Genomic DNA, 21430 nt, shown 5'->3' with positions numbered 1-21430 from the left:
ACTGTCGCTGGGTCAAAATCCTGGAAATCCCTCCCTCTCAGCTCTGTGGACTGCAGCGGTTCGAGAAGGCCTTCCCAAGGCAAATAAAGGATGGGCGATAAGGGTTGGCCTAGCTAGAGATACCCACATCGCACAAACAAATACATTTAAAAAAAGTTATAGTAAATCTCTCCGCCGTCTTCAAAGACCTCCCCACTTTCCTAATGTGTGGTGCCCAAAGCTGACACAAGACTCCAGCTGAAGCTGCTTTATCAAAATTTAGGCTGCTTTTGTAGTCTACATTGAATCAGTTATTATTTCAAAATGGTCGGCATTGCAGTGTGGTTGGAGCATCCTCAAATCTCACCTTGTTCCATGGGCATCGCCTCCAGGGCGATGATATCATTAGGATGGCCTTCATCCTCCGAAACTTACACTGTTTTTGTGGTTTGATCTCGGAATACGTGAGCTTCTTACTCCAGAAGAAATCCTGCAAGAGGCAATGGACTTTGTCGAAAAGCATGTATTTACATTCCACTGATTCACAGGAGGTGAGACAAGTCTCTTTTTTAAAAATAAATTTAGAGTACCCAATTCATGTTTTCCAATTCGGGGTCAATTTAACATGGCCAATCCACCTACCCTGCACATCTTTGGGTTGTGGAGGTGAAACCCACGCTAACACAAGGGAGATGTGCAAACTCCAAATGGACAGTGACCCAGAGCCAGGATGGAACCTGGGACCTCAGCGACGTGTGGCAGCAGGGCTAACCACTGCGTCACCATGCTGCCCAGATGAGACAAGACTGAATGGGCATGCTCATTAAGAAGAGAAAATCTGGGTGGATCCTGAGTGAAATTAGCTTTATTTGAATGTTCTCTCCCCCCCCCCCCCCCGTTGATTCTTTCACAGGATGCGTGTGGCGCTGATTAGGCCGTCATTTGTCTCTTTTCACACTGTCTTTAGAAACTCTTACTGTCCATCTTTACGTTACTGGCTAACTGTCTCTCGTTATCAATCTTGCAGGCCAGGCTGGTAAGGGTGGCAGATTTCCAGATTGGCTACCATTACAGAGTCGAGCTTTACATTCCTGATGTATTAATCATTTTTAAATTTCCTCGGCTGTTGTGCGGGGGGGGGGGGGGGGGAATTGAAACCCTGTGCCCCCGCTCCCCCACCCCCGACGGAGCTCATTTTGCACATGCCCAGTAACTATCGTTAGAGTTAACCCTTTACTCCACATCTCGCCCCAAGTCTTTATCCCCAAACTATCTTACTCCCCCACACATTCAGCTTCAATCACACTGAGTTGCAACACCTCACCCCCCCTCACCAGAACAAAATTATCTAGCAAGAGATGGCTGTTCAGCCCCTCCAACCTATCCCACCATCGAATCGAATGGCTGCTCTCTCTTAACTCCATCCACCCACCTTCGTTCCAAATCTTTTGACAGCCACAAAAATGCAAAATGCTCCTCTCTCAGATTTAACAGTCTTCATCGAGCGAGCTGCTCTTTTTTGTGGTGGGGGCATGTTGGGAGGAGTCGCACAGTTCAATCGCCCTTCGTGTCAGATCTTTCCGAACCATTCTCCTGCTCTGATTTTCAGGTTGTGTCTCCTTCTTCTATACTCCCCCTCCCACCCTGCCACCTCCCAACCAACCACTCCCCTCCCTGCCTCACCTCACTCCCATACCCCCAACAGCAGAGAAACCCTAGAATTCTGAGGATTTGAATCTGCCATGATGCACCCCATGGTTGGATAGCAGCTGCTCAATGGACAAATCGGGGTATGGCAGTAGCCCTGGAACTGCACACCAGTGAGGGGATCACTGTCCGTAGCAGTGTAAGGCAGGGGAGTACCCCTCCCCCCAGGTTAGCACGCTCCATCCCCCCACCCTGCCACTCCCCCATCTTCTTACAGTGACATTCTCTGGTTCATCTTGATTGAACGCACTGCTCAGACGGGTGAAAGAGCCGGAATGAACAGCCGAGCAACAGCAACAAGGTGCATTTAGATAGCGCCTTTAATGGAGTCAACTGTCCCAAGGTGCTTCACAAGAGCTTCAAATGAGACAAGAAACTGACGCCAACTCATGCAGGGAAATATTAGGCCAGGTGATCAGAGGCTACGTCAAAGAGGTTGGTTCTCAGAAGCATCTTAAAGGGACCTTGCGAGCGACACATTCAGGCAGAAAATTCCAGACTTACCCCATAACCCTTGATTCCCTTACAGATCAAAAGAAGAAATTCCTCCTCATCTCTGTCTTCAATAGGCGACAGCTTACCCTGAACTGATGCCCTCTGGTCCTAGACTCTCCCACAATAGGGAACGTCCTCTGATAATCCATTCCAGTTGCGGCTGTCAGCAACTTTGATGAGCACCTGAGAAGGCAACTTGGGGTCCTCAGGTTCTGACGTCCCATCAGGAAGACACAGGATGGGGGTGCTGCTGGAGTTCTCGCAGCCAGGGTTACCAGGGGTACTTGGACCTGTCCCTTCAAAATTGTTCTTCGGTTGTAGGCCAGAGGCTTCATGACATTTAGGGGTAGGCAGGGGAATGAATTAGAATGAGAAAAGGCCTGGATGACCTTCACCGTAGCAACCCTGTGTCACCTCTGACGGACCAATCAAAGTTGAGAGACCCGCCCTTGGCCTCAGGCTGCCAGTGAATCGTCACCAGAGCTTGAGGAAATGGTCAGGTGATCATCAAAGGACAGGCAAGGGGATTGGCTGAGAGATTCAATTAGGAGTCAATCAATATGGCCTCTGATTGATTTGGGTCATTTAAAGAGGTTCCAGGTGATAGTGCCTCTGTTTGGCCTTGTTGCTCTTGGATGTTGGTTAGTGAGGGGGAGGAGGACGAGGAGGAGGAAGAAGAGGGTGAGGGAGGGAGGGAGGGAGGGAGGGTCAAAAGGGCAATCATGGCTCTAGCCTGGGCTCACGTGAGCTTCACGGAGGAGCTGCTCTGTCCCATCTGCCTGGAGGTGTTCACCGACCCGGTCATCCTCCACTGCGGCCATAACTTCTGCCGCCCTTGCGTGCAGGAGTACTGGCAGCGGCAAGCTCTGGGCCACTGCTGCCCGGAGTGCCGGGAGGCAGCCGGCCAGGGGCCCCTCCGCTCCAACCAGGTGGTGCAGGTTATAAGCGAGGAGGCGCGCTCGTTGGCCGGCCTGTACTGCCAGCAACATGGCCTGCGGCTCAAGTTGTTTTGTGACACCGACCGGCTGTTGATCTGCGTGCAGTGCCGAGACAGCCCAACACACCGTGAGCACCAGGCCAGCCCTGTACGAGAGGCCACCCAAATCTATAAGGTACCCGGAAACTCCGCGTAAACAACTGGGCCGACTGGCGCAAATTGGGGAAGCGACGGGAGGATAAATGAGCCTGCGATCCTGCCCTCCCCCCACCCCTGGCCACACCCCCACCCCCGGCCACACCCCCATCCCCGGCCACACTCCCACCCCCACCCCCGGCCGCACTCCCACCCCCCCCCCCCCCCCCGGCCGCTCTCCCAACCCCCCCCCCCGGCCGCTCTCCCAACCCCACCCCCCCCCCCGGCCGCTCTCCCACCCCCCCCCCCCCCCCGGCCGCTCTCCCACCCCCACCCCCGGCCGCTCTCCCACCCCCCCCCTCCCCGGGCCGCTCTCCCACCACCCCCCCCCGGCCGCTCTCCCAACCCCCACCCGGCCGCTCTCCCAACCCCCACCCGGCCGCTCTCCCACCCCCGGCCGCTCTCCCACCCCCGGCCGCTCTCCCACCCCCGGCCGGCCCCAGGCACCCGCCCAGCCCAGCCCCGCCTCCAGTAACTCGCCCGCCTCCACCCCCAGGCACTCACCCGCCTCCACCCCCAGGCACTCGCCCGCCTCCACCCCCAGGCACTCGCCCGCCTCCACCATCCGGCACTCGCCCGCCTCCACCCCCCGGCACTCGCCCGCCTCCGCCCCCGGCACTCGCCCGCCTCCACCCCCGGCACTCGCCCGCCTCCACCCCCAGGAACTCGCCCCGCCTCCACCCCCAGGCACTCGCCCGCCTCCACCACCCGGCACTCGCCCGCCCCCAGGCACTCGCCCGCCTCCACCCCCAGGCACTCGCCCGCCTCCACCCCCCGGCACTCGCCTGCCCCCAGGCACTCGCCCGCCTCCACCCCCAGGCACTCGCCCACCCCCAGGCACTCGCCCACCCCCAGGCACTCGCCCGCCTCCACCCCCAGGCACTCGCCCGCCCCCAGGCACTCGCCCGCCTCCGCCCCCAGGCACTCGCCCGCCTCCGCCCCCAGGCACTCGCCCGCCTCCACCCCCAGGCACTCGCCCGCCTCCACCCCCAGGCACTCGCCCGCCTCCACCCCCAGGCACTCGCCCGCCTCCACCCCCCGGCACTCGCCCGCCTCCACCCCCAGGCACTCGCCCGCCTCCACCCCCAGGCACTCGCCCGCCCCCAGGCACTCGCCCGCCTCCACCCCCAGGCACTCGCCCGCCTTAACCCCAGGCACTCGCCCGCCCCCAGGCACTCGCCCGCCTCCACCCCCAGGCACTCGCCCGTCCCCAGGCACTCGCCCGCCTCCACCCCCAGGCACTCGCCCGCCCTCAGGCACTCGCCCAGCCCCCAGGCACTCGCCCAGCCACCCGCCCCCAGGCACTCGCCCAGCCCCCCCGCCCTCAGGCACTCGCCCAGCCCCCCCGCCCCCAGGCACTCGCCCAGCCCCCCCGCCCCCAGGCACTCCGCCCAGCCCCCCCGCCCCCAGGCACTCGCCCAGCCCCCCGCCCCCAGGCACTCGCCCAGCTCCCCCGCCCCCAGGCACTCGCCCAGCCCCCCCGCCCCCAGGCACTCGCCCAGCCCCCCGCCCCAGGCACTCGCCCAGCCCCCGCCCCCAGGCACTCGCCAGCCCCCCCCGCCCCGGCCAGCCCCCCCTCCAGGCACTCGACCAGCCCCCGCCCGCAGGCACCCACCCAGCCCCAGCCCCCAGACCCCGCCCCCAGACACCCGTCTGGCACTTGCCCGCTCCCTCACCCCCAGGGACTCACCCAGCCCCGGCCCCCAGGCACCCGCCCAGCCCCGCTCCTAGGCACTCGCCAGCCCCGACCCCAGGCACCCGCCAGCCCCCGCCCCCAGGCACTCGCCCAGCCCCTTCCACAGTCACCACCGACCAGCCCCCCCCCAGTCACCCGCCCAGCCCCTTCCCCCAGTCAGCCGCCCAGCCCCTTCCCCCAGTCAGCCGCCCAGCCCCTTCCCCCAGTCAGCCGCCCAGCCCCTTCCCCCAGTCAGCCGCCCAGCCCCTTCCCCCAGTCACCCGCCCAGCCCCTTCCCCCAGTCAGCCGCCCAGCCCCTTCCCCCAGTCAGCCGCCCAGCCCCTTCCCCAGTCAGCCGCCAGCCCCTTCCCCAGTCAGCGCCCAGCCCTTCCCCAGTCACCCGCCAGCCCCTTCCCCAGTCACCCGCCCAGCCCTTCCCCCCACAGTCCGCCCAGCCCCTTCCCCCAGTCACCCGCCCAGCCCCTTCCCCCAGTCACCGCCCAGCCCCTTCCCCAGTCACCCGCCCAGCCCCTTCCCCCAGTCACCCGACAGCCTTTCCCCAGTCACCGCCAGCCCCTTCCCCCAGTCACCCGCCCAGCCCCTTCCCCCAGTCACCCGCCCAGCCCCTTCCCCCCAGAACCCGCCCAGCCCTTCCCCCAGTCACCCGCCCAGCCCCTTCCCCCAGCACCCGCCCAGCCCTTCCCCAGTCACCCGCCAGCCCTTCCCCCAGTCACCCGCCCAGCCCCTTCCCCCAGTCACCCACCCAGCCCCTTCCCCCAGGCACCCGCCCAGCCCCTTCCCCCAGTCACCCGCCCAGCCCCTTCCCCCAGGCACCCGCCCAGCCCCTTCCCCCAGTCACCCGCCCAGCCCCTTCCCCCAGTCACCCGCCCAGCCCCTTCCCCCAGTCACCCGCCCAGCCCCTTCCCCCAGTCACCCGCCCAGCCCCTTCCCCCAGTCACCCGCCCAGCCCCTTCCCCCAGTCACCCGCCCAGCCCCTGCCCCCAGTCACCCGCCCAGCCCCCCCCAGTCACTCGCCAGCCCCCGCCTCCAGGCAACCGCCAGCCCCGCCCCCAGACACCCATCTGGCACCTGCCCAGCCCCCAACCCCTAGGCCCTCGCCAGCCCCCTGACAGCCCATCCCCCGCCCCCAGGCACCCGCCCAGCCTCTTCCCCCAGGAACCCGCCCAGCCCCGGACACTCGTCCAGCTTCCCCAGGCACTCGCCCAGCCTCTTCTTCCCCAGGCCCCGCCCAGCCTCTTCACCCCAGGCACTCCGCCCAGCCCCCGACCAAGCCCCCGGCCCCAGGCACCCCCGCCCCGAACCCGCCCCCAGGCACTCGCCCAGACCCCGCCCGCAGGCATCCGCCCAGCCCCCGCCCCCAGGCACCCGCCCAGCCAACCGCCCCGCCCCCAGGCACTCGCCCAGCCCCCCGCCCCAGGCACTCGCCCAGCCCCCCAGCCCCCAGGCACTCGCCCAGCCCCCACCCGCAAGCACTCGCCCAGCCTCCCGGACACCCGCCCAGCCCCCGCCCCCCAGGCACCTCGCCCCAGCCCCCACACCCAGGGGGGGCCACCCCCACCCGCCCAAGCCCCCGCCCCAGGCACCCGCCCCGGCCCCTCGCCCAGGCCACCTGCCCAGCCCCCTCGCCCCCAGGCACTCGCCATGCCCCTCGCCCCCAGGCACTCGCCCAGCCCCTCGCCCCCGGACATCGCCCAGCCCCGAGCCCCCAGGCACTCGCCGAGCCCCGAGCCCCAGGCACTCGCCGAGCCCCTCGCCCCCAGGCACCCGCCCAAGCCCCGCCCCCAGGCACCCGCCCAGCCCCCGCCCCCAGGCACCAGCCCAGCCCCCGCCCCGCCCCCAGGCACCCGCCCAGCCCTCGCCCCCAGGCACTCGCCCTGCCCCTCGCCCCAGGCACTCGCCTGCCCCTCGCCCCCAGGCACCCTCCCAGCCCCGCCCCCCGGGCACCCGCCCAGCCCCGCCCCGGGCACCGCCAGCCCCCGCGCCAGCACTTGCCAGCCTCTTCCCCCCAGGCACTCGCCCAGCCTCTTCCCCCAGGCACTCGCCCAGCCTCTTCCCCCAGTCACCCGCCCAGCCCCTTCCCCCAGTCACCCGCCCAGCCCCTTCCCCCAGTCACCCGCCCAGCCCCTTCCCCAGTCCCCCAGCCCTCCCCCAGTCCACCGCCCAGCCCCTTCCCCCAGCACCCGCCCAGCCCCTTCCCCCATCCCCCACGACCCTTCCCCCCAGTCACCGCCCAGCCCTTCCCCCAGCACCCGCCCAGCCCCTTCCCCCAGTCACCCGCCCAGCCCTTCCCCCAGTCACCGCCAGCCACTTCCCCCCAGTCACCCGCCCCGCCCACCCCCCCCACACCACGCCCCAGCCCCTTCCCCAGTCACCCGCCCAGCCCCTTCCCCCAGTCACCGCCCAGCTCTCCCCCAGTCCGCCCAGCCCCTTCCCCCAGTCACCGCCCAGCCCCTTCCCCAGTCACCGCCCAGCCCTTCCCCCAGTCACCCGCCAGCCCCTTCCCCCAGTCACCGCCCAGCCCCTTCCCCCAGTCAGTCACCCGCCCAGCCCCTTCCCCCAGTCACCCGCCCAGCCCTTCCCCCAGTCACCCGCCCAGCCCCTGCCCCCAGTCACCCGCCCAGCCCCTGCCCCCAGTCACTCGCCCAGCCCCCGCCTCCAGGCAACCGCCAGCCCCCGCCCCAAGACACCCATCCGGCACCTGCCCAGCCCCCAACCCCTAGGCCCTCGCCAGCCCCCTGACACTCGCCCAGCCCCCGCCCCCAGGCACCCGCCCAGCCTCTTCCCAGGCACCCGCCCAGCCCCCCGGGCACTCGTCCAGCCTCTTCCCCCAGGCACTCGCCCAGCCTCTTCCCCCAGGCACCCGCCCAGCCCCTTCCCCCAGGCACCCGCCCAGCCCCCGACCCAAGCCCCCGGCCCCAGGCACCCGCCCAGACCCCGCCCCCAGGCACTCGCCCAGACCCCGCCCGCAGGCATCCGCCCAGCCCCCGCCCCCAGGCACCCGCCCAGCCAACCGCCCCGCCCCCAGGCACTCGCCCAGCCCCCCCCGCCCCAGGCACTCGCCCAGCCCCCCAGCCTCCCGGACACCCGCCCAGCCCCCGCCCCCAGGCACTCGCCCAGCCCCCACACCCAGGCACCCGCCCAGCCCCCGCCCCCAGGCACCCGCCCAGCCCCTCGCCCCCAGGCACTCGCCCAGCCCCTCGCCCCCAGGCACTCGCCCAGCCCCTCGCCCCCAGGCACTCGCCCAGCCCCTCGCCCCAGGCACTCGCCCAGCCCCTCGCCCCAGGCACTCGCCGAGCCCCGAGCCCCCAGGCACTCGCCCAGCCCCTCGCCCCCAGGCACTCGCCGAGCCCCTCGCCCCCAGCACCCGCCCAGGCCCCCGCCCCCAGGCACCCCCAGCCCCCGCCCCGGCCCCAGGCACGCCCAGCCCCCGCCCCCGCCCCCAGGCACCGCCCAGCCCTCGCCCCCAGGCACTCGCCAGCCTCGCCCCCAGGCACTCGCCTGCCCCTCGCCCCCAGGCACTCGCCCTGCCCCTCGCCCCAGGCACCCTCCCAGCCCCCGCCCCCCGGGCACCCGCCCAGCCCCCGCCCCCGGGCACCCGCCCAGCCCCCGCCGCCAGGCACTTGCCCAGCCTCTTCCTCCAGGCACTCGCCCAGCCTCTTCCCCCAGGCACTCGCCCAGCCTCTTCCCAGGCACCCGCCCAGGCATCCGCCCAGCCCCCGCCCCCAGGCACCCGCCCAGCACCCGCCCCCAGGCACCCGCTCCGCCGCAGGCACCAGCCCCCCAGCCCCCCCAGGCACTCGCCCAGCCCCAACCCGCAAGCACTCGCCCAGCCCTCGGACACCGCCCAGCCCGCCCCCCCAGGCACCCGCCAGCCCCCGCCCCCAGGCACCCGCCCAGCCCCCGCCCCCAGGCACCCGCCCAGCCCCGCCCCCTGGCACTCGCCCAGCCCCCGCCCCCAGGCACCCGCCCAGCCCCAGGCACTCGCCCAGCCCCCCGCCCCCAGGCACTCGCCAGCCCCCGCCCCCAGGCACTCGCCCAGCCCCCCGGACACCCGCCCAGCCCCCGCCCCCAGGCACCCGCCCAGCCCCCGCCCCAGGCACCCGCCCAGCCCCCGCCCCCAGGCACTCGCCCAGCCCCCGCCCCCAGGCACTCGCCCAGCCCCCGCCCCAGGCACTCGCCCAGCCCCCGCCCCCAGGCACTCGCCCAGCCCCCGCCCCCAGGCACCGCCAGCCCCGCCCCCAGGCACTCGCCCAGCCCCGCCCCAGGCACTCGCCCAGCCCCGCCCCCAGGCACTCGCCCAGACCCCGCCCCCAGGCACCGCCCAGCCCGCCCCAGGCACTCGCCACCCCGCCCCCAGGCACTCGCCCAGCCCCGCCCCCAGGCACTCGCCCAGCCCCCGCCCCCAGGCACTCGCCCAGCCCCCGCCCCCAGGCACTCGCCCAGCCCCCGCCCCCAGGCACTCGCCAGCCCCGACCCAGGCACTCGCCCAGCCCCGCCCCAGGCACTCGCCCAGCCCGCCCCCAGGCACGCCCAGCCCACCCCCCCCAGGCACTCGCCAGCCCGCCCCCAGGCACTCGCCCAGCCCCGCCCCCAGGCACTCGCCCAGCCCCGCCCCAGGCACTCGCCCAGCCCCCGCCCCAGGCACTCGCCCAGCCCCGCCCCAGGCACTCGCCCAGCCCCGCACCAGGCACTCGCCCAGCCCCGCCCCCAGGCACTCGCCCAGCCCCCGCCCACAGGCACTCGCCCAGCCCCCGCCCCAGGCACTGCCCAGCCCCCGCCCCCCAGGCACTCGCCAGCCCCGCCCCCAGGCACTCGCCCAGCCCCAGCCCCCAGGCACTCGCCCAGCCCCCGCCCCAGGCACTCGCCAGCCCGCCCCAGGCACTCGCCAGCCCCGCCCCAGGCACTCGCCCAGCCCCTCGCCCCAGGCACTCGCCCAGCCCCGCCGCCCCCAGGCACTCGCCCAGCCCCTCGCCCCGCCCCAGGCACTCGCCAGCCCTCGCCCGCCCCCAGGCACTCGCCACACCCGCCCCCAGCCACTCGCCCAGCCCCCGCCCCCAGGCACTCGCCCAGCCCCGCCCCAGGCACTCGCCCAGCCCCCGCCCCCAGGCACTCGCCCAGCCCCCGCCCAGGCACTCGCCCAGCCCCGCCCCAGGCACTCGCCCAGCCCCCGCCCCCAGGCACTCGCCCAGCCCCCGCCCCCAGGCACTCGCCCAGCCCCCGCCCCCAGGCACTCGCCCAGCCCCGCCCCCAGGCACTCGCCCAGCCCCCCGCCCAGGCACTCGCCCAGCCCCCGCCCCAGGCACTCGCCCAGCCCCGCCCCAGGCACTCGCCCAGCCCCGCCCCAGGCACTCGCCCAGCCCCTCGCCCCCAGGCACTCGCCCAGCCCCTCGCCCCCAGGCACTCGCCCAGCCCCTCGCCCCCAGGCACTCGCCCAGCCCTCGCCCCGCCCCAGGCACTCGCCCAGCCCCCGCCCCGCCCAGGCACTCCCAGCCCCTCGCCCCGCCCCCAGGCACTCGCCCAGCCCCTCGCCCCGCCCCCAGGCACTCGCCCAGCCCCTCGCCCCGCCCCAGCACTCGCCAGCCCTCGCCCCCGCCCCAGGCACTCGCCAAGCCCCTCGCCCCGCCCCCCAGGCACTCGCCCAGCCCCCGCCCCGCCCCCAGGCACCTCGCCCAGCCCATCGCCCCGCCCCCAGGCACTCGCCCAGCCCTCGCCCCGCCCCCAGGCACTCGCCCAGCCCCTCGCCCCGCCCCCAGGCACTCGCCCAGCCCCTCGCCCCGCCCCCAGGCACTCGCCCAGCCCCTCGCCCCGCCCCCAGGCACTCGCCCAGCCCCTCGCCCCGCCCCCAGGCACTCGCCAGCCCCTCGCCCCGCCCCCCGGCACTCGCCCAGCCCCTCGCCCCGCCCCCAGGCACTCGCCCAGCCCCTCGCCCCGCCCCCAGGCACTCGCCCAGCCCCTCGCCCCGCCCCCAGGCACTCGCCCAGCCCCTCGCCCCGCCCCCAGGCACTCGCCCAGCCCCTCGCCCCGCTCCCAGGCACTCGCAAAGCCCCTCGCCCCGCCCCCAGGCACTCGCCCAGCCCCTCGCCCCGCTCCCAGGCACTCGCCCAAGCCCCTCGCCCCGCCCCCAGGCACTCGCCCAGCCCCTCGCCCCGCTCCCAGGCACTCGCCCAGCCCCTCGCCCCGCTCCCAGGCACTCGCCCAGCCCCTCGCCCCGCTCCCAGGCACTCGCCCAGCCCCTCGCCCCGCTCCCAGGCACTCGCCCAGCCCCTCGCCCCGCTCCCAGGCACTCGCCCAGCCCCTCGCCCCGCCCCCAGGCACTCGCCCAGCCCCTCGCCCCGCTCCCAGGCACTCGCCCAGCCCCTCGCCCCGCTCCCAGGCACTCGCCCAGCCCCTCGCCCCGCTCCCAGGCACTCGCCCAGCCCCTCGCCCCGCTCCCAGGCACTCGCCCAGCCCCTCGCCCCGCTCCCAGGCACTCGCCCAGCCCCTCGCCCCGCTCCCAGGCACTCGCCCAGCCCCTCGCCCCGCTCCCAGGCACTCGCCCAGCCCCTCGCCCCGCTCCCAGGCACTCGCCCAGCCCCTCGCCCCGCTCCCAGGCACTCGCCCAGCCCCTCGCCCCGCTCCCAGGCACTCGCCCAGCCCCTCGCCCCGCTCCCAGGCACTCGCCCAGCCCCTCGCCCCGCTCCCAGGCACTCGCCCAGCCCCTCGCCCCGCTCCCAGGCACTCGCCCAGCCCCTCGCCCCGCTCCCAGGCACTCGCCCAGCCCCTCGCCCCGCATCCCAGGCACTCGCCCCGCCCCTCGCCCCGCTCCCAGGCACTCGCCCAGCCCCTCGCCCGTCCACCCAGGCATCTCGCCCAGCCCCTCGCCCCGCTCCCCGGCACTCTGCCCACCCCAGCCCCTCGCCCCGCTCCCAGGCACTCGCCCCAGCCCCTCGCCCCCGCTCCCAGGCCACCTCGCCCAGCCCCCTCGCCCCGCTCCCCGGCACTCGCCCAGCCCTCGCCCCGCCGCTCCAACAGGGCAACTCGCCCAGCCCCCTCGCCCCGCTACCCAAGGCACTCGCCCAGCCCCTCGCCCCGCTCCCAGGCACTCGCCCAGCCCCCCCCCCCCCGAGGCACACTCGCACAGCCCCCCGCCACCAGGCACTCGCCCAGCCCCCCCGCCCCCAGGGCACTCGCCCAGCCCCCGCCCCCAGCGCAACTCGCCCCGACCCCACCGCCCACCAGGCACTCGCCCAGCCCCCGCACCCCATGGCAACTCGCCCCAGCCCCCGCCCCCAGGCCACTCTCGCCCAGGCCCCGCCCCCAGGGCACCTCGCCCCAGGCCCCCTCGCCCAGCCCCCGCCCCCAGGCACTCGCCCAGCCCCGCCCCCAGGCACTCGCCCAGCCCCCGCCCCCAGGCACTCGCCCAGCCCCCCGCCCCCAGGCACTCGCCCAGCTCCCAGGCACTCGCCCCTCCCCTCGCCCCCAGACACTCGCCCAGCCCCCGCCCCCAGGCATTCTCCCAGCCCCCGCCACTCCCCCAGCCCCATTTGTTCAGGTAGGTGGGGAAGCCCTTGTGTACCCGTGGCTTCATTCATCACACTTTCATCTGAAGCAGGTGGTTCAAGGCCCATTCAAGAGACTTTTGGGACACAATTCATGTTGAGGCCTCCAGTGCAGGGACAAGGGAGAGCTGCATTGTCAGAGGGTCAGTACTCATGGAGCGCTGCCCTGTCAGAGGGTCAGTACTGAGGGAGCGCTGCACTGTCAGAGGGTCAGTACTGAGGGAGTGCTGCCCTGTCAGAGGGTCAGTACTGAGGGAGTGCTGCCCTGTCTGAGGGTCAGTACTGAGGGAGTGCTGCACTGTCAGAGGGTCAGTACTGAGGGAGAGCTGCACTGTCAGAGGGTCAGTACTGAGGGAGTGCTGCACTGTCAGAGGGTCAGTACTGAGGGAGTGCTGCACTGTCAGAGGGTCAGTACTGAGGGAATGCTGCACTGTCAGAGGGTCAGTACTGAGGGAGTGCTGCACTGCCAGTGTCAGTACTGAGGGAGTGCTGCAGTCAGAGGGTGAGTACTGAGGGAGTGCAGCGCTGTCAGATGGGCAGGACTGACCTTAAATAGAGGCCACTGTCTGTCCTTTTTGGGTTAATAGGAAACATCCTTATCTTCAAATATGGTCCTGCCCATATTTGAATTTCATAAAACTGAAATCCAGGCCACCGTTTCCCCATGATGAAACTCCAAATGATTTCCCCTCCCCATACCCCCACCCCCCAACCCTCTCCACCCCCCACCTCCCGAGAGGGACATCCCAATCCCACCCCCCCCTGCCTGCACCCCTTCTCTTCCCCCCCCCCTTGCCGGCCTATGAGCCCTCCCCCATACACCCGCCACCAGGCCTACATCCTCTGTGGCCAGGCCTAAAAGTCACCCCCACCTACACCACTCACGACCCCCTCTGCCCTATTCCCCCCCCCCGCCCCTCGCCATCTGACCCCCCCCACCCTCGCTACCTGACTCGACCCTCCCCTTGCTGCCCGACACCCCCCCCACCCTCCCCCCCCCGCCCCCTAATCTTGCCGCCCGACCGTCCCCCACCTTCACCGCCCGGCCCACCCACCCTCGCTGCCCTACCTTCCTCCACGAGATGAAAATATTTTATCTCGGGACCCGTCTCATTCCTTCTGCCAATCACATTTCTTCATTCCCCTGGTCATTGAACAGTCAGCTCGGGGAAATAGGTCTTTCCTGTCTCCCCTGTCTCGGACGCTCATAATTTCCTACACCCCGATTAGATCACCCCTTCGCCGCCTCTGGTCTCAGGAAAGCAACCCCAGTCTATCCAATCTCTCCCTAACTGATCTGCGTTCCTGTGCATACAGGGGGTGTGGGGCTGGGGCACCATTTCGTTAAATCACCCAGTCTCCTCTGAACCCCCAGGAGCAGATTCAGGTGGAGATTGCTTCAGTCCGCAATCAGGTGTCCGCTTTCACTGGCTTCCTCCAAGTGGAACAACACAAAGTTTCTGAAGTCAAGGTAAAATTGGGAGCATTTCAGATGCCACAGCCTATCATGGGGGGGATCGCTGGCGAATGGCCTTCTGGACATTTTAATTTGGGATAAGAGAAATTGCAATTTGGAAAAGCACCGGTTAATAAATAATCCAGTGTATATCATTTTGAGCAATATAAACATCGACATTAATAAGATCATCAGCTATTCGTTCAGTGTGCCACCCATTGGCCTATGAACCACAAGGTTTTGTGGTGCGCCCGCCGGGCACTGAGGCGCTGTGCCTGGATAACACTGCCAGGACGGCAGGGGCACTATCTGGGTGTCAGGTTGCATATCAATCGGATCGATTATCTCTTGATGGCAGGTTGACAGGGCAGGTCCAGACATGTCTTGGCAGCCTGTCTGACCTCTAGCATATTCGAACTTGGCCAGTCCGAATTCCCATGAGGCTGTGCTGGAGCGCCTGTGGCTTGTTTTAAAGTACCCAGTTAAAACACCCAATTTTAATCGGGCCTAAAAATGCCTTGCTAGGTTACCACAATACCGATGTGTTCAGAGCCATCACTCCTGAGGTGAAATAGTTTTTCCTCAGAGTTTTGCAAACTGTTTGGGATTTCCTGTCCAGTTTCTCTGTGGTGAATTCATACTGTATTGTAATTCACACTGTATTGCATTGCATTGTATTATGTCCTTGTGGGCTCTCTATGTGAGCCGTTGCGCGGCTCTGCCCATAGGGGGAGATGAGGAGCTTGTACAGGGCTCCACCCTTGGCTCTGCCCATGGCCCCGCCCATTGCCCCTCCCACTACCGGAAGTATAAAGTGCTGCAGCCGTAAGCCTGCTCTCAGTTCCTCTGGTCCGCAGGCAGGCTCAGTTGTAAGACTATTAAAACCACAGTTTACTTCCAATCGTGTCTCTAGTGAATTGATGGTCACATCAATCCCAACATAAATCAGGTCTGGCCCGGTGTCCTAACACTATCTCATTTTTTAAAAAAGTACTCCTTGCTCTCTTTTGCAGAAGGGATCTGAGGCACTGCGGCTGCACGTGAAAGAGCAGTTCTCTCAAATGCACCGCTTTCTCAGCCAGAAAGAAGACAGCCTGTCCCGGGAGCTGAATGAGCATGAGAACTCGCTCCTGGAACTCATCCGAGAGAACCTGCGGATTGCGGAGGAGGGGCTGCGGTCCCTGGACGCTCGGCTGAAGGGGCTGAATGGACAACAAGCACAGGGCGATGACATCCAGTTCCTGAAGGTAGGGTATGGGGAGAGTTCAAAAGAGCGTCGTGGCTGTGAATGGGCTGGGCTGGGCCAACGACTGGATATTGATAGAGGCACATTTGGTGTCCCTTGGTGTCTCACAGAAGAATGATCAAACAGAATTATATACCGAACAACATGGGGGGTTTGTGTCATATCAGGGCCCGTCGATAGAAGGCTTCCTCACAGAGGCTGAGTTATAAAGAGAGTGAATGGGGAGTAAGAGAGGCGGAGGGTGACTGGGGAATGGATTCCAGAACTAGGCTTAAGCGTGCTGAAGGTACTTCTATCAGTAGTGGGATTAGACATCAGAACAAAAGTACATAAACAGGAATAGGCTATTGTGGTAGTCACCACTGATATATATATTGTATACTGTATAGAGGATGCCGGTGTAGGTGTTTTGTGGTAAGGCCCTGTACCACAGGTACAGGGGTAGTTCCCTGCCTGCTGGCTCCGCCCAGTAGACAGAGTATAAATATGTGTGCTCCCCGTACAGGCAGCCACTTCGCCAGCTGCTGTAGGAGGCCACACAGCTTTGTGTAATAATGCCTCGATTGCATCCAACTCTCGTCTTTGTGTAATTAATCGTGCATCAGCTATACAGGCCTCCGGCCTGCTCCCCACCATTCAATAGTTGCATGGTTGATCTGGTGTGGCCTCAACTTTCCAATCTGCCCCAGCCCCTATCCCACCCCCACCCCTGGTTCTCTTTTTCTCCCCACCCCACCCCCATAACCCTTAATCCCCATGGAGATTATAAATCTGTCTAATTTTGCCTCAAGTACACATGATCATCCAGCATCTACTGCTCACTGCAAAAGGTAATTCCAAATACCCTCCAAAGTTGTACCTTCTGTCAAAGGGTCATTAGTGTTTGTAATTCTCTACAATCAAGAGGGAGCTTTACTCTGTATCTAACCCCCTGCTGTACCTGTCCTGGGAGTGTTTAATGGGACAGTGTAGAGGGAGAGTTACTCTGTATCTAACCCCCTGCTGTACCTGTCCTGGGAGTGTTTAATGGGGACAGTGTAGAGGGAGCTTTACTCTGTATCTAACCCCGTGCTGTCCCTGTCCTGGGAGTGTTTAATGGGGACAGTGTAGAGGGAGCTTTACTCTGTATCTAACCCCGTGCTGTCCCTGTCCTGGGAGTGTTTGATGGGGACAGTGTAGAGGGAGCTTTACTCTGTATCTAACCCCGTGCTGTACCTGTCCTGGGAGTGTTTAATGGGGACAGTGTAGAGGGAGCTTTACTCTGTATCTAACCCCGTGCTGTCCCTGTCCTGGGAGTGTTTGATGGGGACAGTGTTGAGGGAGCTTTACTCTGTATCTAACCCCGTGCTGTCCCTGTCCTGGGAGTGTTTGATGGGGACAGTGTTGAAGGAGCTTTACTCCATATCTAATTGGTAACGTATCTGAGAAGAGAATACTTGATGCAGATGGTGATCACTGGAAAATAGTTTGGTCAGTGTCAATGAAGAAGTGACCGTCCCCGTTAGCATTGTTGTTTCACAGTGACAGGAACCTTGATTAAATCTCCAGCTTGGGTCACTGTCTGTGTGGAGTCTGCATGTTCTCCCAGTGTCTGTGTGAGTTTCCTCCGGGTGCTCCGGTTTCAGCCGACAAGTCCCGAAAGATGTGCTGTTAGGTACTTTGGACATTCTGAATTCTCCCTCCGTGACCCGAACAGGCGCCGGAATGTGGCGACTCGGGGCTTTTCACAGTAACTTCATTGCAGTGTTAATGTAAGCCTACTTGTGACAATAAAGATTATTGTTGTTAAAGTATTATATTTTCATGTAAGAGAGAATAGTTTGTCAAGCTATGTTTAATGATCACACTGCAACACCAATATTCTCATGCTGCGAGATGTTTTTAATGTATTTTATTACAAACATGTATCAAAACAAATAATGGGCAGCACGGTAGCATGGTGGTTAGCATAAATGCTTCACAGCTCCAGGGTCCCAGGTTCGATTCCCGGCTGGGTCACTGTCTGTGCGGAGTCTGCACGTCCCTCCCGTGTGTGCGTGGGTTTCCTCCGGGTGCTCTGGTTTCCTCCCACAGTCCAAAGATGTGCGGGTTAGGTGGATTGGCCATGCTAAATTGCCCGTAGTGTCCTAAAACGTAAGGTTGGGGGGGGGGGGTTGTTGGGTAACGGGCATAGGGTGGATACGTGGGTTTGAGTAGGGTGATCATTGCTCGGCACAACATCGAGGGCCGAAGGGCCTGTTCTGTGCTGTACTGTTCTATGTTCTAAAACAGGTTGCAGCAAATAACACCCCGGGAGACATACTTCCCAACAATCAACGATACAGTCTGTACAGATTTTTGCCCATTTTCACCACCCCCCCCCCCCCCCCAATGTAATCATTATTGGAAAATATTCTTTGAGACAGAAATAAACATAGAAGCATAGAATCGAGTAGCAGGTGTAGACCATTCAGCCCTTCGAGCCTGCTTAGCCATTCAATGAGATCATGGTTAATTGTGTATCTCAAAACCATGCTCTCCCCATTCTCCTTGGCACCTTTAGAGTCTAGAAATCTGTCAAATCCTCCTTAAATATATTTGATGACTTGGCATCCATAGTCTCCTGTGGTGGAGAATTCCACAGTTTCACCACATTCTGAGTCAAGATGTTTCTTCCCATCTCGGTCCTAAATGGCCTACCCCGTATCCTGAGACTGCGACCCCTTTGCCTAGACACCTCCAGCCAGAGGAAATAGCATCCCTGTCTGTCAAGCCCTGTCAGAATTGTCTACCTTTCCATTCTTCTGAACTTTGCTTGATGCAGGCCTGGTTCAATAGGTTCAAGGCTGCGATAGACGGAGCTTTGGACATGAAGGGCTCTGGGAAGTGGGTGAGGAAATGGAGCTGAAACACAAGATTAGCCATGATTGGATTGAATGACAGAGCAGTCCCGATGGGCCGAGTGGTCTACTCTTATTTCTTGAGTTCTTGTACAATCAATCTGTGCATAGTTCTGGTCATCACTTAACAGACGGGATCTGATTACACCAGGGAGGGTACAGAGGAGATTTACAGAGAACCTTACTGGGATAGCAGGACTGTCATGATGAGGGAAGGTTGGATTGGGAGAGGGGAAATTTAAGGGAGCTCCGTAAAAATTTAAAAAAGAAATGAATTTAGGGTACCCAATTCTTTTTTCCAATTAAGGTGCAATTTAGCGTGGCCAATCCACCTACCCTGCACATCTTTGGGTTGTTGGGGTGAGACCCACGCAGACGAGGTGAGTGTGCAAACTCCAGACAGACAATGATCCAGGGTTGGATCGAACCCAGGTCCTCAGCGCCTTGAGGCAGCAGTAGTGCTAACCACTGTGCCACTGCGCCCACCCCCCCCCCCCCCCCCCCCCCCCCGTCCCCGGGAGCTCTATAAAATTGAGAGGCCGGGAAAGGGTGGAGGAGGATGTATTTGCAGAGAGGGAAATGACCAGGGGTGGGGGGGGCCACACATATAACGCAATTGGTAAAAAATGAGAGGGGGAGTTGAGAAAGGTTTTTGCCCAGAGAGTGTTGGGTGAGATCTGGAACTCGCTGCCTAAAAGGGGGCAGAGACCCTCATCACAATTTTTAAAAGTGCAGCGATGTGGCGTAACTACCGAGGCCATGGAGCCGAGAGTAGGAAACTCATCTGGCTAACTTTTTCCCTAGTGGCACAGACCTGATGGGCCGAGTGGCCTTCTCTGTCATAGGATGATATAGCATTGGCCATTCTGCCTATCATGATTGCACTAGCTCTATGAAAGAGCAATCCAACAGGGCAGCACGGTAGCATTGTGGATAGCACAACCGCTTCACAGCTCCAGGGTCCCAGGTTCAATTCCGGCTTGGGTCACTGTCTGTGCGGAGTCTGCACATCCTCCCCGTGTGTGCGTGGGTTTCCTCCGGGTGCTCCGGTTTCCTCCCACAGTCCAAAGATGTGCAGGGAAGGTGGATTGGCCCTGGATAAATTGCCCTTAGTGTCCAAAATTGCCCTTAGTGTTGGGTGGGGTTACTGGGTTATGGGGATAGGGTGGCGGTGTTAACCTTGGGTAGGGTGCTCTTTCCAAGAGCCAGTGCAGACTCGATGGGCCGAATGGCCTCCTTCACTGTAAATTCTATAACTCGAGTCCTGCTCCTTCCCAAGACCCCAACGGAACAATTCTTTTCTTTCAAGCGAGTCTCCAATTCCCAACTGAACTTCACTGAAACATCGGAAGCAGATGTAGGTCATTTGGCCCATCGAGTCCAGACTGACCCTACCAGCCCCTCGAGACTTGGTTTGGCCACATCAAAATTCTCCCCAAACTCTGGCTCTATGTCCAATTATCTTCACATCTGTCCTGTAGTTGTGGACCCTCCATGCCACTGGACATGAATTCTCCACTACTTATCCCAGTGGACGTTGACCATCATGCGGCCCCTGCATATCTGTCCACACAAGACGACATATTTAGCTGATGTATGGCTGAATGGGTCGTTCAGGTGCAAACTGGTTAATTTGCCTCCATCATTAATAAAGTCAAAGTAACATCTCTCTCTCTTTTGCACTTGCAGGGAATAAGCAAGCCAAGGTAGGTTCCCAATATTATCTGCCCTCCCCCCCTCTCTCTCTCTCCCCCTCTCTGTCATTCTCATTCTCATCTAGGATGCAAGTTTTGGTTACCGTTGCCCTCAAACTTAACCAAATCACGACCATGTTCGCAGGCCTGACGATATCCAACTGCCCGATGAAGGATCGACTGAGCTGCCTCTGGGCTTATACAAGGGACCACTGCAGTACAAGGTGTGGAAACAGATGAAGGACTTCATCAGCCCAGGTAGAGGTACATTTATATGGAGCTTTAATTCCCTGCTGTGCCCAAAAAAGGCTCTGAAACGTCCTCCTACATTAGGACAAGCAGTGCAATATTTTATGCCTCTCAGGAACTTGTAGAATAGAACTTGCTGTTTCAATCTTGCTACAACAGGCAAAAGTTAGTTCCTTATTGCCCTTTAGTTTATGAGCCTTCCGCTATTAAATCTTTCAGTAATCCTTCATGCTTTGACAGCATGAATCTGCTGCAAGCCTGTTTAAAATGCTTACAGTGAAAGATGTAAATTACTTGTACATCGTCCTGGCAAAAGCTCCCTGGACAGGTACAGCACGGGGTTAGATACAGAGTAAAGCTCCCTCTTCACTGTCCCCATCAAACACTCCCAGCACAGGTACAGCACGGGGTTAGATACAGAATAAAGCTCCCTCCACACTGTCCCCATCAAACACTCCCAGCACAGGTACAGCACGGGGTTAGATACAGAGTAAAAGTCCCTCTACACTGTCCCATCAAACACTCCCAGGACAGGATCAATACGGGGTTGAATAAAGAGTAAAGGTCCCCCTAAACTGTCCCCTTCAAACACTCCCAGGGCAGGTACAGCACGGGGTTAGATACAGAGTAAAGCTCCCTCTACACTGTCCCATCAAACACTCCCAGGGCAGGGACAGCACAGGGTTAGATACAGAGTAAAGCTCCCTCTACATTGGCTCCATCAACCACTTCCAGGGCAGGTACAGCACGGGGTTAGATACAGAGTAAAGCTCCCTCTACACTGTCCCATCAAACACTCCCAGGACAGGTACAATAAAGGGTTAGATACAGAGTAAAGCTCCCTCTACACTGTCCCTATCAAACACTCCCAGGGCAGGTACAGCAGAGGGTTAGATACAGAGTAAAGCTCCCTCCACACTGTCCCCATCAAACACTCCCAGGGCAGGTACAGCATGGAGTTAGCTACAGAGTAAAGCTCCCCCTACACTGTCCCCATCAAACACTCCCAGGGCAGGTACAGCACGGGGTTAGATACAGAGTAAAGCTCCCTCTACACTGTCCCCATCAAACACTCCCAGGGCAGGTACAGCACGGGGTTAGATACAGAGTAAAGCTCCCTCTACACTGTCCCTATCAAACACTCCCAGGACAGGTACAGCACGGGGTTAGATACAAAGCTCCCTCTACACTGTCCCCATCAAACACTCCCTGAATAGATACAATACGGGGAGCGGATATCCTCAGTGCAGGAAACGGGCTAAGTATGACATCGTCGGGGTGAGGCCCCAATACCCGGATGGGTATTAGATAGCGGGGTGTTTGTTGGCACGCTGCCCAGGATTCTGAGGAGCCGGAGAA

The 21430-nt window shown here is 63.5% G+C and overlaps 1 protein-coding gene across 1 annotated transcript in view; it reads left to right on the top strand.

The window, feature by feature from the left end:
- The first annotated feature begins 2886 nt into the window (after positions 1 to 2886).
- Positions 2887 to 21430, top strand: part of LOC119975554 — a 76061-nt gene continuing 57517 nt past the window's right edge. The window contains exons 1-5 of the mRNA XM_038815341.1: positions 2887 to 3293; positions 13923 to 14018; positions 15017 to 15250; positions 19818 to 19834; positions 19968 to 20086. Of these exons, the coding sequence (XP_038671269.1) occupies positions 2904 to 3293; positions 13923 to 14018; positions 15017 to 15250; positions 19818 to 19834; positions 19968 to 20086 (856 nt within the window). The 5' untranslated portion in view covers positions 2887 to 2903. The remainder of the gene's footprint in view (positions 3294 to 13922; positions 14019 to 15016; positions 15251 to 19817; positions 19835 to 19967; positions 20087 to 21430) is intronic.

The sequence above is a fragment of the Scyliorhinus canicula genome, chromosome 13 (assembly GCF_902713615.1).
Source record: "Scyliorhinus canicula chromosome 13, sScyCan1.1, whole genome shotgun sequence".
NCBI lineage: Eukaryota > Metazoa > Chordata > Chondrichthyes > Carcharhiniformes > Scyliorhinidae > Scyliorhinus > Scyliorhinus canicula.
This window is presented reverse-complemented; position numbering and strand designations above follow the sequence as displayed.